The sequence below is a fragment of the Paroedura picta genome, chromosome 8 (genome assembly GCF_049243985.1).
Source record: "Paroedura picta isolate Pp20150507F chromosome 8, Ppicta_v3.0, whole genome shotgun sequence".
NCBI classification, from domain to species: Eukaryota; Metazoa; Chordata; class Lepidosauria; order Squamata; family Gekkonidae; genus Paroedura; species Paroedura picta.
In genome coordinates this window covers 73,771,100-73,786,236 of record NC_135376.1, presented here as the reverse complement: position 1 = coordinate 73,786,236, position 15,137 = coordinate 73,771,100, and the positions used below count along the sequence as shown (strand labels likewise).

Sequence of the window (15,137 nt, the reverse complement as noted above, 5' to 3'; positions counted from 1 at the left end):
GTTTTTCTTAATAGTCAGTTTAAATGTGCACAGTTACATGGGAGTTCCTTGGCCCCTGTCTTTGTTCAGATGAATCGTGGTTTTCCTTCATTCTTTTTACAGCAGCCAGTGAGGCATTTCAAAACAGATGAATGTGACTCAAGCCATGGCTCCTTGATTGTGTGCAGTGGCCATCACAGACTGAACTCAACCATTCTGCACACCACCCTACACATACACTTTGATGGATTTGTGACAGTGTGCAAACAGAGGCTCATTCTGCACACCTTGGATAATGCACTTCCAATACTTTCTGTATGCACACATTGGACAATACACTCTCAATTTGCTTTTGCAGCTGGATTTTCCTGGACAAAACAGGAAAATCTGCTTCTTACGGGCATTGAAAATGGACTATACAGTATGTGAGGAATAAGGCAAGATTATTTTTATATGTGGTGTACAAATATGCCCCTACCTTGCACTCAGTCAATACTAACAGGCCCCAAAGACCTTCTTAGCCTTGGCTCCAACCTGGTGGGAAGAGCTCCCAGAAAATGTCAGGGTCCAGTCGGAGTTCACTGTGTTCCTCAGGGCCTGTTAAACAGAGCTCTTCTGCCAGGCCTATGGTTGAGGCCGTAAATCAGGCGACATCTGATTAGCTTCCCTCCTGTGTTGCACCCCCACCCTGGGTTCTAGTTCTACACTCAGGGGCGGAGTTTTTAGAACTGGTTTTAGAAATGTTTAACTGATTTTAATTGTATTGTTCAACATATGCTGTTCACTGCCCTGAGTCTGCTCTGGCAAAGAGGGTGGTTTATAAATTCAAATAAATAATTGCTGTCATGCCCCTTGGAGATTGTCTGCATTGGCCCTTAATCTCTAGGTAAAGGGAGAGAGAAAGACACTCCCCTAGGTAATCTAATATCACAGGAGCTTGAACCTTCATATTAGCTGTTTCAAAGCTATTATACATCAGCATACTGACTAGGAAACACCGCAGAATAATCATGAACAGACGGAATGGGATAGTTTTTCAGACCCCCCCCCCTTTATTTTTGCCATCATGGAATATGCCAGCTCTAAACTTCCACTGCTCCTAATCAAAGTGACAAAGGCAGAAATATCCTCTAATTTGCTGATCTATTTTTATCGGCAGCTCCAATTCCAATGCCCATACCTGCCAGTCAAGAGCTCATACATTAAGATTCCCAGTGACCAGTAGTCTGCTGAAATGTCATGACCTTTGTTCAGGATGATCTCTGGGGCTACGTACTCTGGAGTTCCACAAAAAGTCCATGTTTTCTTTCCAAATCCTATTTTTTTTGCAAAGCCAAAATCGACCTGTGAATAAAAGTTCACACACCATCAAGGAAGAAAAAAAATACAGAGCAGTTCCATGGGCAGAAAGGCTTGAGGAGATGATCCTGTTTTGATTGGGATACAGAACATCAGAAGGAAAGTTTCACCATGGGAACATTCAGTGCAAGAATGCTGGCTGCTCCCGAAATGCAAAAGGAAAGCCACGTAGCTGCATCTTTTCAAAGGTAAGATTTGCATAGGAGGTGTAAGATGAACAGATAACAATTATACAAAATGGTATTACATTTCTTTAGTTTATCAAGAACTAAAACATCTAATTACAGTACCTTGCAAAAGTATTCACACCCCCCCCCCCTTGGTATTTGTCCTGGTTTGTCACATTACAACCTGGAATTGTTGGGGTGGGGGAGAGGGTTAGCACCATTTGATTTTTACAGCATGCCTACTGCTTTGAAGGTGCAAAATCTTTTTTCTTATGACCCGAACAGTACTCAAAACAAGAAGGACATAAATCATGACTGAGCATGAGTATTTCTCCTCCAAAGTTAATACCTTTTGCTGCAATTACAGCTGCAAGTCTCTTGAGGTCTGCTTCTATCAGGGACATTCTGCACAATTACCAATGTTGGTTAATGTTTGCAGTATGCAGAAACACTATATTTAATAGTGGAATTTCACCATTCCGCATACCTTCAATTCTAGTGGAATATTGAAGTCCCAGTAGTGGTCTATTCATTTCCCACAAGTTTCCGGCATAGCTGGAATTGTAACAAAGGAAGCAATATTTTTCCACGCTTCTTCCAACCCCTTGCCATCAATCAAACAGAACAGCCAATGAACGGTTGAGTTCGTGCTCCTGAAAAGCCCCTTTCCCTTTAAAAACTTTTTGTAAAAAACACCAAAACTACAGTATCAACAACTATTTGTTCATTCGATGTCTCAAGACCTTTTTCGCTGGCGTAGGAGCTGGCGCATGTAATTGTTTACATGCTCTTCAAGTACCCCCCCCCATGGGTGCAATTTCTGGCTGAAATTACGGGCAGTGTTGAACAAGGGGCTGTATTGTGCTCGGGAACTTTAAAGACAATAGCAGAAGGGAGCTTTGTTTTATTGTTAAGCACTTCTGAATTGCTTGTGAAAGGACTTCAGCCGGAGAAGCCTCACTTATTCGTTGCTTTCGCCGGTTTAAGGGGAAAAAACTGGCGATCGCATCTCCGGAAGCTTGGGGGCATGAGCTAGGGAATGACATTCTTTCTACCGCTATTTTGAGAATGCACATGTCTTTCGCTGATGTGTTGCGGCTTGTGCTCAGAAATGTAGTTTTTTTTTCAGGAGGAATCCACTTTTCTGGATTTCCCTCTAAGTGCTATAAAATTCTGACTGTTGCTGGAGTTTGGTGGGAGTTTTGCAGTTTGTTTATGATGACATGTGGAACGTTAAATTAATAGAGTTTACAAAAGGTAAGACTTTGGCTACATTTAATTTTGCTGAATGGACCTCAGTTTAGCATCTCTTGCTACTGGTATTTTCACCCATTTCTCAAGGCAAAACTTCTCCAACTCCTTCAAGCTAGATGAGTAGTCTTGGTGTACTGCAACATTCAAGTCATGCCACAGATTCTTCATTGGCTTGAGGTCTGGACCTTGACTAGGCCATTTCAGGACATTAACATCCTTCCCTTTAAATCATCCCAGTGTAGCTTTAGGTGTGTTTAGGGTCATTGTCCTTCTGGAATGGGAACCTTTGTCCTAGTTTCGCATCTCTGTCAGACTGAAACAGGTTTTCCTCAAGAATTGCCCTGTATTTAGTGCCATCCATCTTTCCTTCAAGCCTGACCAATTGTCCATTCTCAGCTGATGAAAAACATCCTCAACGCATGCTGCTGTCACCATCACGCTTCACTGTGGGAATAGTGTTCTTGGGGTAATGGATTGGGTTTGCACCACACGTGGCATTTTCCATGCTGGCCAATATGTTCAATTTTTGTCTCTTCTGGCCACAGAACCTTCTTCCATGTGTTTGGGGTGTTTGCCGCATGTAGTCGGGCAAACTCCAAACATATCTTCTTATTATTTTCTTTAAGCAATGGCTTTTTTTCTGCCCTTCCTCTCATAAAGCCCCACTCTGTGGAGTATACAGCTGAAAGTGGATGTATGGACAGATACTCCCCATCTCTGCTGCGGATCTTTGCAGCTCCTTCAGTATGATCCTTGGTGTCTTTGTTGCATCTCTGAGTAATGCCCTCCTTGCCTGGTCTGTTTTGGAAGGTGGCCTTTTTTTTGGCAGGTTTGTAGTGGTGCTATATAATTTCCATTTGGTTATAATGGATTTAATGGTGCTCAGTGAGATATTCAAAGTTTTGGATATATAACCCATTCCTGAGCTATACTTCTTCACAACTTTGTCTCTGACCTGTTTGGAGTGCTCCTTGGTCTTCATGGTGCTTGCTTCATGGTGCAGCAGCGTCAGGGGCCTTTCAGAACAGGTCTATTTATACAGACAACCTGTGAGGGATCATGTGTCACTTGGATTGCATACTGGTGGACCCTAATTAATTGGATGAACCAGATCTTATTTAGGGATGTCATAGCAAGGGGGACAAATAGTTACGGACAGTCCTGATTTCTGTTTTTCTTGTCTGGAGTACTGGTGGTGTCAATAAAAAAGATCTTGCCCCTTCAAAGTGGTAGGCATATTGTGAGAATCAAATGGCTCTTCCCTCCCCCACCCCAACTAATTTCCAGGTTATAATCAGGACAAATACCAAGGGGGCTGAATACTTTTGCAAGCCACTGTAGCACTGGTAGTGGTATCCACCATGTTGATTGTAGTCTGGCCATAAATATGCAAGTGCTGGAATGAGATGGGACCAAATTGATGAACAGCCATATATTTACAATACATAATTTATAATACAGTTCACAATACAATACAATTATAATCAGCTTCAAAGCATCTGTCCATCTAGGATTGATTTTATATGGTGAGATTAGTGGTATTCTTGATTCCATCATTATAGATCAGGAGTGGCCACAGTGTGGCTTTCCAGATGTCCACAGAGGATCATGGTAATTGTAGTCCATGGACATTTGGAGAGCCATAGTTTGGCTGTCCCTATTATAGATCTTGGTGAATTTGGAGATCATGGTATAACAGCTGCCACTGCTCCCATGGGGGATTGGAATGGTCATCCATTATTGAGGGAGCGGTGGTGGTACAGTAGCAATGAACCTGGCCTTTCTAGGTCAAGGCACAGCATGCTGTAGTAATACCAAACACCTACAACCCATGGTGAATGGTTGCTGAGCCCAGTCCCAACTATTTCTGGATATGATTTGGTTGACTCTGGCTTACATTCCAGAATGCATCTGAGCAATGACGTATTAATATCCAAGACAATTCAAATACATATGAACACTAATGCTGCCTGTGTCTTTCTTCTATAGTCAAGGGTCTCTTTTTCAAGGGCAGAATGAGTTCCGCCGGTCTTGTATCTTGCTAGGATTGAGTTGGTTTGAGGCCTAATTCTTTCAAATCAATGAACAATAAGGCACCAGAATTCTATCATTAGAAATACTGAAGGTTGGAGAAAATGACATTTCCTTTTTAAAAAGTAGTAATTTACCAAAAAAGAAACTATAATCAAGCACCGGGAGCCTGTGGGAAGGCAGTCTTGAGAGTAAGTACACAAGAAGGCCTTTAAAACCAATAACTGTAAACTTTAACTTTTGCACTTTTATATTTCAGAAACAGTGAGATGGATATGCTTTTATTAGCTCTCTTTCTAAGCCAATGCTTAATCCTGGGACTTCAGCCCTGAATACTACTTTTCAGCCAGAAGCACTGTTTTATGGCTGTTATAAACCCGTTAGAGAAGACATTTTATAATGGAAGAGGAGACAGAGCCTTAACTACAATGCAGTGAGCATGACATGACAATATTTCCTTGCTGCTTAGAAGAAAAATGTTTGAGCACTCACCAGTTTGGCATAACCTCGATGATCTAGGATGAGGTTTTCTGGCTTGAGGTCCCTATAAATGATTCCTTTGGAATGCAGATAGGCAAAAGCTTCTACTACACATGCTGTATAAAATCTGGTTGTAGAATCTTCAAATGAACCTCTATATAGGGGGGAAAGGGGGATAATAAGATCTCCTGAGTTCTTTTACCATAGGAAAGGGGCAAATTGGATCAGGACATGTTAAACTGCCCCACTGGGGAGAACATACAAGTGTGCTTGGGCATCCATTTCCAAGCTCCATGCCACACCACCCTCTGACATGACAGGCTCTCTAGCTTTATATCTAACTCTGAGCAAAAATCCTCATAATGGGGCTATGCACAGATTTTGGGATTTTTTCTACAGACCCAAAGGACTCTCCAGGACTGCAGATAAATCCTAAAATGTAAACATCTTGGGAAAGCAAATGGGAAGGCAAAATCTGTGCAAATGAAGTTGCTGTTCACAGTTCCAAACACTATCTCAGTAGTTCTGCAAGTTTTCAACAGAAACTGTAGGTTGAAGCTTGAAGCAGAAAGCATGCTCTGCCTCTTGATGGGTGGGTCTGGTTCAGAGGTGCTTTCCCTTCCATGCCCCCATCACTGATGTTGGCAGAGAAAGGCTTAGAGCAGCAAGTACGCAAGGCAGACTATTTGCTGTAAGCCTTCCAACATCAGCCAGCATGAGGATGTTAGAGAGGAAAGAACTCCCAACCTAGACCCACTCCTTCTGTCAGGCCCTCTGCTGTCAGTCGGGTGATATATGGGTTTAGGCTGACATGATTTCCCCCTTTAAAACCCTTCTTCATCAGCTGGTGTAATGTGTGTGTGTGGGGGGGTGAATCAGTAATGGGGGCAGAGGAACAGAAAGTGAGAAACTGGTGACCAAGGGGGTGAGAAAGTTGTGTGTGTGTGTATAGTGGGGAAAAAGAAAGGAGGGATGAAAATGGGGCAAGTTCTCGCAGGATTCTACTTGTGCATATATAAATATGAGTTCCATGTGCATGCACATATCTGCCTTTTCAGCTGGTACCCACACAACGAAAGGGACAGGCAGCTTTCATTAGCCACTCCCCCAACATCCCCCCCCCCCCGGATACAAAGAGAGGAACCTCTTAATAATTGCATCGACATCACTGGGCAGTAACCAGCCTTTCAAAATGAAAGTCACTACTCAAACATTTTTAGCACATTGCATGCATGAAACCACCTGAAGGACCTGTCTTGTCAGGAGAGCGTATTTCATATATTTAATGATGTGACTGAAGCCCACTGGCTGCCAGAGAAACCATGCTGCAAAACAGCTGTAGGGTTTTGATGGAATCATATTTCTCTGCTTGTTTGCTTAGTTGTGGGGAGCGTATAATTTTGAAGGCCACAAATAACTTGCCCACAAGTTGTGCTCCCCCCCATCCCAGTGAGAACAAAGTGGGTCATTGACATCACTGGTGCATAATGAGCATACTGCAGGGTCTGAAATAATTGCCATCTATTACAGTCAGCTGCCAAACCAGTGTTGGATGTCAGGAACTAGAGACAGTAGTCCTTCCTCTTATTTCCAGCCAGAACCATTTAGACTTTCTTCATGACAATCAGCAATTAAAATTTCCTTAAACACTGTTTATTGGCAAGCTACACACATAGAGCACTCTATTGCACATTCCCTTGAACTATCAGGAGGGGGGAAAAAACCCTTAATAAATTGCAGATTTGTTTACTACCACCCTTCTGCTTCCCTATCTCTAAATTCATGCCAGAGTAAACACATTAAGGCCGAGCTGAAGGACTGAAATCGTTACAACATGTTAGCGGTATATTAAATAGGAATTAATAAATGATTACAGGATTATTAACAGCAGATGCCATTGAAATTATCTTCTGTCTTGCGTTTTCCCAATACGTGCAATACAGACACTGGGCTCCTACTTGAAATTTTTATAGAATCTGAGTTTCAGACACGGGCCAACTAGTCTATCTCGAACTTAAAGCTGGTTAGCAAGTTATAGATGCTTAAGAAGTTCTCGAAGTGACTGCAATTGCAATTGCATTTCAACACCATAGTTGTTTCCAGCTAAAACCCTAACAAACACCATGGCAGTAAAAGATAAATAACATTCAAAGCTAGATGGCAGTAGATACCACGAGTATGAGAGAAAAGTAACTATTTTTCTCCCCAAAATAAGCTTCTGCAAACTATTGTTTTTAAGTCCAACACTTACTACACTGGATTTTACTTAACAGTTTTTAATGTTTATTAAAGATATGGAATTTGATTTCAAAAAATTAGAATAAAATATGCTTGTAAAAGCGCCTAAGAAAAGTTACACCAGTAATTTATGCCATAAAACTAACAATACAAATAGCAATAAGTCCCTTTCAAGTGCTGTTGCAAAAGTTTGTTTTTTAGCATCTTGGAAACAGAAAGCCTTATGCAATCAAAATTTTAATGTTTTGCCTTTCTTATATTTCATCATCTTTCTTTTTTAACCTGTTGTATGTTAATGATCTTGCTGCGGGGTAAAGCGGTAATGACTGGGAAAGGTACTGGCAAACCACCCCATATTGAGTCTGCCATGAAAACGCTAGAGGGCATCACAGCAAGGGTCAGATATGACCCAGTGCTTGCACAGGAGATATCTTTACCTTTACCTTTACCTTTACCTTTACCTTTACCTTTACCTTTATGTTAATGATCAAATGTATCCTGTTTGCTGGTCTGTGACAGTGTTAATAGATCTGATCTGTTCTTAGTCCAAATAGTTACCGCTTTCCCTTTTTGCTTTGTCTTACTGTCAACGACAGAATAGGGCTTTCCTGCCTCTCCCTCGCTCTGCAGCTCACTGACCTCTCAGAAATGCTGCTCCTGGGGGATGGACGTCAGGGAAGAATAAACACAGGAGGGTCTGCAGCAGGAAGGGGAATTAGTAGAAATTGCCAATTTAGTCTGGATCCAAACTGTAATTTCCTTTTGATTTGGGCTCTACCTGTTTGCTCTTGTTTCCTTGATCCCCCTCCCCCTATGGCTGTAAGTTATGATGGGAGAAAAGAAGAAGAGCAAGGTGCGAGGTGGAACAGTTTATTAGACCTTTGAGAGCTGGTTATAGCCTTTGGCTATAAGCTTCTTCATGGGATTTTAAGCAATTACTTCTCTGGCTTCCACCTTGGACAAATGGATATCAAAGGCAGAGCAGGTTTTGCTTAAGATCCCAGAAGAAGCTTATAGCACAGGGATCAGAAAGGTCTACTAAACTGCTCTAGCTTGCTCCTTGTTCTTTTTTCTCCTACCTACTGGGGCAGCCTTTTATTTCTCTTCCTATAAATTTTGCCACGCATTACTGGGGATTTTGATCCCTCTCCATCACAGGGAGGATTCGAAGATGGGGTGAAAAGACAGGTTTAGGATTTAGTTACTATAACAGTCATCCCTTGAGAGACTCTGCAGAGAATAGTATGAAGAATCTCAAGAGGCAGGGATGCTCACATCTGCAGCAATTGAAAACCCTCTTCTACCACTATGCCAAGTCCAAAGACATCAGGGTGTTCTCCAATCATTTCAAAGTACTTGCCTCTGGAATGGAATGTGTCCCCTTTAATGCTGGGCAGGCCAAGTATGACCCATGTACCCCTGCAGGACCATTTCAGATCCCATTCAATTCCAGTCCAGGACAACTTTGTGCTTGCCAGCAGTCTTGTCTGCAACAAATCCCAAGCCCTTTCCCTTGTATCTAGTGAGATCTAGTGAGATACTTTGCTCCAGGTTTTTACTCCAGCTTGGGGTCTTAATTGCATCCTCCCCCCCCCCCAAGTATATCATTTGTTGGGCCATTGCTGTCCTAGTTTTCTTTGAAAGACCCCTTTTGTATGGTATAAGGGAATGGGGAAACCATGCAGTTCAGAAGCAAAGCTGAAGCAAAAACCTGGTGTGCGTGACCAACATCAGCAGAATACTTTGAGGTGGGGCCAGGAATGGTTTAAGGATTCATAGGGCCTGTAGCACTAGAACCAGTTTAAGGTTTTGTGGGGCCCTAGCAGAGTACGATTTTGGCAGGAGCAGCCAGATTGGGGCCAGAGGGGTCCCCACAGGTGAAAGGGGTATCACTCTGAGTGTCCTTAAAGAGGGAAAAGGGGGGAGGAGAGAAGCTATGGTCCTGATCTTTAGAGATGGAAAGGCACCATGTGTCTCCTTTAATGCTAGGAAGTGGCCTCTTGGGAGGCCAAGTACGACTCATGTACCCCTGTAGGACCATTTCAGATCCTGGAAGCACAGGGCTCATAGCGCATGCTGCATGTGCTATATGGATAAACCGGCCCTGGGTGGGGCAGCTGCTGTATTTCTGACTGCACCCAGCACCCCCTGCCGACTCACATGCTAGCATTCCCTCCCTCTTGTTCCCTGCCACATGCGGTGCGTGGTGACCCTGGGGAAAGGTCTGCAGGCAGCTCTGAACATGGACAGTGAAAGAGAAGGAAAGAACACACAAGTTGGTCTAAGCCATGAAGCCTAAAGTGAACAAAAGCTATGGTTTTCATTATGACGGTTTCATAATAATTTTAGTAATATAGGTACGGTAAAGTTCACTAACAAGACTGGGAACCATTGCATTGTTGGCTGGTCCCACATAGCACCTGTCCTCCTTTCCTGGTCAGGTTTTCTACCACACTGTTGGCATCATCGCATATCTCTCAATTTGGTCCCAGTGTGCAAATCAAAAACCCTGCACATTAGAGTAAGTAGGGAATTGTGTAAATGTTTCTGGAAATCTAGGGGACCAACCAAGTTTGCAGGGGGGGGAGATCTGGGGGAAATGTGCATGCTCAAGATGCCTTATATGGGCTATTCTCAGGTGAGGCCAAGACTAACCTGTTGGTTTCCTAGCCTAGGGTTTCTGCAGGTGCCCCCTCATTGCACAACCCAATTCCCCAACCTGTGCCAGTGCCATAGCTGTCTCTGGCAGCCGTGTGCATAGACTGTAACATCTTGTGTTGGAACCCTCAGGGCACAAAGGCTGCAGAGATTAAGTGTGCTGTATGAATGCAGAACATTTTCCAAAATAAGCCCTGTATAGATGAATTCTGAGAGACATAGAATAAGTATGGAAAGGATTTACCATTCAAATGTAGGGGGAAAGCAAGGTCCTAAAAAAACCAAACAATGGTGGATCAATTAGAGGAAATTAGTAGGAAGCTTCTAATTCAGTGGTATCGTGGTAGGTGATGTTTCTTTTCCTGCTGCATATAAAGCAATGGGATGACTTCTGTGCCTTTGAAAAGACATGCAAATGTTTTATTGGCATGAATAATACAAGCATTTGGGTCTCAGCCAGAGCCCAGAACTTCACACCTCTGGGAAATAATTTAGAATGGACAAAGTCTAGCTGAAAAGGATGCAGATTGACCATATGAACGTTCTGCACACCAATACGAATTGCAATTCACACAAAGGAGTGAAAACTCTCACCTGTCCCTGAGAATTGTCCAAAGCTCTCCTCCTAAACAAGCTTCCATCAACATATATAAATATTTGCTGTCCTTAAATGTCCTGTATAGCCTATAATGGAATGCAAAAGGGGAAAAAAACAGTAATGTGAGTGTTTTGAGATATTAGTTGTTGTTGTTAGGTGCGAAGTCGTGTAGAACCCATTGCGACCCTATGTACGATATTAAACTCATATAATCTCAGTGTAGCGGATTGTTACCAGATGAAAATCTACTGCCATAAATGCACTGAGTAAAGGGGGAGTGCTGCTCTTCAGATAGCCCCCGTCACTGGATGCCTGCAGTGGGAATCTACCTTAGCAGAGAAACCATACTGAAAGCCACCCACTGTACCACTGGTCTGATGCACCACAGGCAGTTGTGTTGCAGTGCTTACTGATTCACTTGTAGCATTTTAATACCACCTGCCAATGATCTTACCTCCAATGTGGTTTACTACATACCATTACAACCAGTAAAAGCAAGGGCAAATCAATAGCCAACAGGTGCATGGATACAAAACCTCAAGAAACAGGGGACTCATTTTTAAAGACCTGACATAACAGAAATGTTTTTTTTCTTCCTTTCTCTTTGGAAGCAGGCAAATGATAAAGGCAATTAAGCTTTCTTGGGGAAGATGTTTCACTAAAAAAGGGCAATTGCTGAAAAGGCCCTGGTCCAATAGTGTCCACAAAAGATGGTCCCTTATCCAAGAGTTTCACAGATCCTGTTTAAGTGTGGTGGTGGTGATGTCATATACGGCACAACAGCACTATTCCAAGATGACGGGTAAATCTACTCATAGTCCAGTAGAGGTCTTGTATGTCATCTAAAGCAATCCAAAGCTAGAACCACCCATCTTTTTCTTTACTGCAGATGGAGTCTTACATGTTTGAATCTTCCTCCAAGGGGAGAAAAACCTTCTTTAGTTATAGAAAAGAGCACATAAGAAAGAAAAGCTCTGTGGTAACCTACTTCTTAAGAACTATCTGTAGAGCTTTCTTCTGTAGGACACAGTGTCATGATTCTGCTCCGTGTCAAGATCGGTTTCAATGGGCTAGAGAGGAGCTGAATTATTCCAAAATAACAGAAATGTCAGTTCATTATGTTTATAGCCTTGTGTTTGCTGGAAAGGGAGATTGGTAATTCTATGAGTACAGCTTGACTCTTTTTGAGCAGTCTAGCATTGGAGAGAGTGTAAAACATCTATCCAACACCTTCCTTCCTTCCTGTTTGCAGGTAGTGTGGCCAGAGGTGTGAGCCCTTGGACTTGAGCCCAAGGGAACTTGGCGCTTTGCCTGAGACTTGCAGCCTGGAGCCAATGACAACCAGCCCAGTGAATGAGGATCCAACCCAAGTGCCTTTTGTTTGTTCATGTTTGATTCATTCATCCTACTGTTTAATTTAGACATTTCTGGGAGTTGCTTTGGGAATACATTTGAGGGGAAAAGTAGAGTAGACATGCCTAAATAAATACATAAAATACTTCCCAAGACTGTTCAGGTGAGAAACAAATGCTTTCTACCAGAGACTACAGAGACCCAACTCTGTGTAATGGTGGAGAACTGGGTTTGAGTCCCCTCTCTTCCTCCACACGCAGCCAGCTGGGTGACCCTGGACTAGTCACAGTTCTCTCAGGGCTCTCTCAACCTCACCTACCTCAAAGTATGCCTGTTGTGAGGAGAGGAAAGGAAGGCAGTTGTAAGCCTCTTTGAAACTCCTTTGAGTAGTAAAAAGCTGGGTAGAAAAATCCAGCTCATATTCTTCTCTTTTAATAAGTACATAACATTATCCTGGAAGATGGCTGGCTGAGGAGGCGGCCTGGGTGAGAGGCATGGCAGTGGGAATGGTGCATTGTACCAGGCAATGGGGAGCTCAGCCCAGCACAGGCAAGGAGAAGTAAGGGCAGCTGTGGTCCACTCCACCTCCACCGTCCACTGGACCTCAGTGCCTGCCTGGCCCAGCCTGGCTTAGCCAGTGGTGAGCCAGCAGTTCCTCTGAACCCTTCCAGGCTTTCCTGGGGTGGAGGGAAGGCAAAGCCACCTGCAGACCAGTCAGAGTCACAGGGCTGGCCTGGCCACAAATGCCAGGCCAGCCCAGGCCAGCAGGCAGACAGGAACCACCCTTTGGGCTGCCGCTGAGCAGGAGACTCAGGATGGGGAGCAGGATGCCCCTCTCAAGTGTGCTGGTGGCAGCGGCACAGTAATTAGATTGTGGGAGATTATGTCTTCCCAGGTAATTCTCGTGCATGTCTATATATCAAAAGAGAACTTCCTGCTGTTCACCCAAATGATGAAAATACAGGAAGATCCATGTAAAGAGGCAACTGGGAGCAGGTAACATGGCTCTTGCATGCCCTGCATTCTGTGGCAGGCTTGATCTCAGGTCTGCAACAAATCCCAAAGTTTCTATTGAAACCAGCAAAGCTCCCTTTCTGGAGGAATGCTTTAGGGACTCTAAGACAGGGGTGGCTAAACTGTGGGTCTCCAGATGTTCATGAACTACAATTCCCACGAGCTCCTGCCAGCATCATGCAGACAATTTCATGGCATTTTCTTTTTGTGATAGATCATTGCTGTGACTGAGCAGATCATCATTCATTAATTAAGTTATTGGCTCACAGCCATCATTTCCTGTCTCTCAGTGGGTGCCGCCTGATAACTCTGTCAAGGATTCTTTAGAAGATGGAGAAGATGAGCCTTTTCTGAAGAGGGGAGCTATGTATACTTAAGAAAATAGGAACAGTTCTAGAAAGATGTAGTGTAAAGCAGATGGAGACTTGTTGAGTGTTGCCTGAAGAGCCCTGGATATTCTGGGTGTTGGAATCTGAAGTGGGATGACTACCTTGCACAGATACTTTTTTGCTTCCACCTGTGATCTACTTGTATATTTGCAAATTCTGGAAAAAGAAAAAAGACACACAAGTCTCCAGTTCTCTCTCTTCCAAAGGCTACTGACTCATCAAATTCTGCCTCTGGTAATGGTCATTGGCTAGAAAAAGCAGGGGTCATGTTAAAAAAACTGTTATTATCTTGCTTAAAATTGCTTTGCTAGAGAATTTTGTGGTTTTGTTAATCAGCTGGCCAAAAAGTAACAGAGAATAATCTTCCTCTGCAATATTAATATTTCAAACCTCTTCAATAGAAGGTTTGTATAATCAGTGGCAGCAATGGCCTAACAGAGGATAAGGATCCAACCATCTGCAGACTGTAGCTGCAGGTCAGTATTGTCATAAGTCACCTTGTTGATCTTTTGGTGGAAAGATAAGGAAAAAGATATATATAAAACTAGAAGAAAGCTATTCAATCCCACCATAATTTTGCCCACTTAGAGGTACAGGAAATGATATAATGTGTGACCTGGGCTGAATCTGCACGGAGCTTCTTTTTCTACTTTCGACCCTGCTGAATTCAGATCGATCTGAACCTGAGTCTTTGTGTCCCCCCCCCCCCAGTTTGAAACATAAACCCATCTGCACGAGGCTGCCTGCGAGTGGGCAGGGGGAGGGCGAGACAAGCGGAGACGAGGACCCAGAATTAAGAGAACTGCCTCCCTAATCATTCAGTCTCTCCTACCTCACAGGGACTGAATCTGCAAGCGGGGGTGGGGGTCGGTGGGAGGGTGAGTCGAGCCGAGGACCCAGAATTAAAAGAACTGCCTCCCTGATTTCTCAGCCTCTCCTTCCTCACAGGGACTGTATCTGCGGGCGGGTGGGGGAGCCAAGATGAGCAGCGATGAGACAGCAGCAGCCTCTCACAGAATGAGGCAAATTTCTGCTGCGAGAAGTGTGGATTGTGGAGGACAGTTACATTAAAGTTTAAAAAAAATCTTGCAACCAGGAACTTGCAACTTGCAACCAGGAATTCTTTGAACTGGCGCCCAGCTAATCAGGGACAGACTTCCTCGTTACACCATTGGAGCCATGAGGCAGCAACAAGTTATTTTGGTGAAAGCAGACAGCTCCACCTTTACTAATGCCGATTTTTCAAATATCGAGGGTTAAAACCACTCCAGGATATCGCGGGGAAATGGTAGCGTCACTCTGGATCAATCATGCTTGTTGCAGATGAAAAATTTAAATCGCCCAGAATCAAAACGGAAATCACATTCTGTGTAGACGGCAGGGACTGAATCAACCTGGGATTGCAATAAAAGCTCCATGCAGATTCACCCTGATGAAGAAAGAGGAAATGCCTACAGGAATGGTTAAATATGAAACACAGTTCGGTTTTGCTCACTGGATGAAACAGAAATAAAAAAAAATTTTTTTGTGGATTGTATGTATTTGGTAGCTACCTTTACCATTATCTGCAAATCAGAAAGATGACATATACATTCATATATGTATATGTCTTGAATT

At 43.4% G+C, this 15,137-nt stretch overlaps 1 protein-coding gene across 6 annotated transcripts in view; it reads right to left on the bottom strand.

Moving 5' to 3' along the window:
• PRKG1 (protein kinase cGMP-dependent 1) overlaps positions 1-15,137 on the bottom strand; it is an 850,812-nt gene that overhangs the window by 14,654 nt on the left and 821,021 nt on the right. For all 6 annotated transcript variants that reach the window (XM_077350392.1, XM_077350391.1, XM_077350390.1 and 3 more), the window contains 3 exons: positions 10,761-10,850; positions 5,283-5,424; positions 1,160-1,323 (listed from right to left, as the gene is read on the bottom strand). In XM_077350392.1, coding sequence (XP_077206507.1) covers positions 1,160-1,323; positions 5,283-5,424; positions 10,761-10,850 — 396 coding nt within the window. The remainder of the gene's footprint in view (positions 1-1,159; positions 1,324-5,282; positions 5,425-10,760; positions 10,851-15,137) is intronic.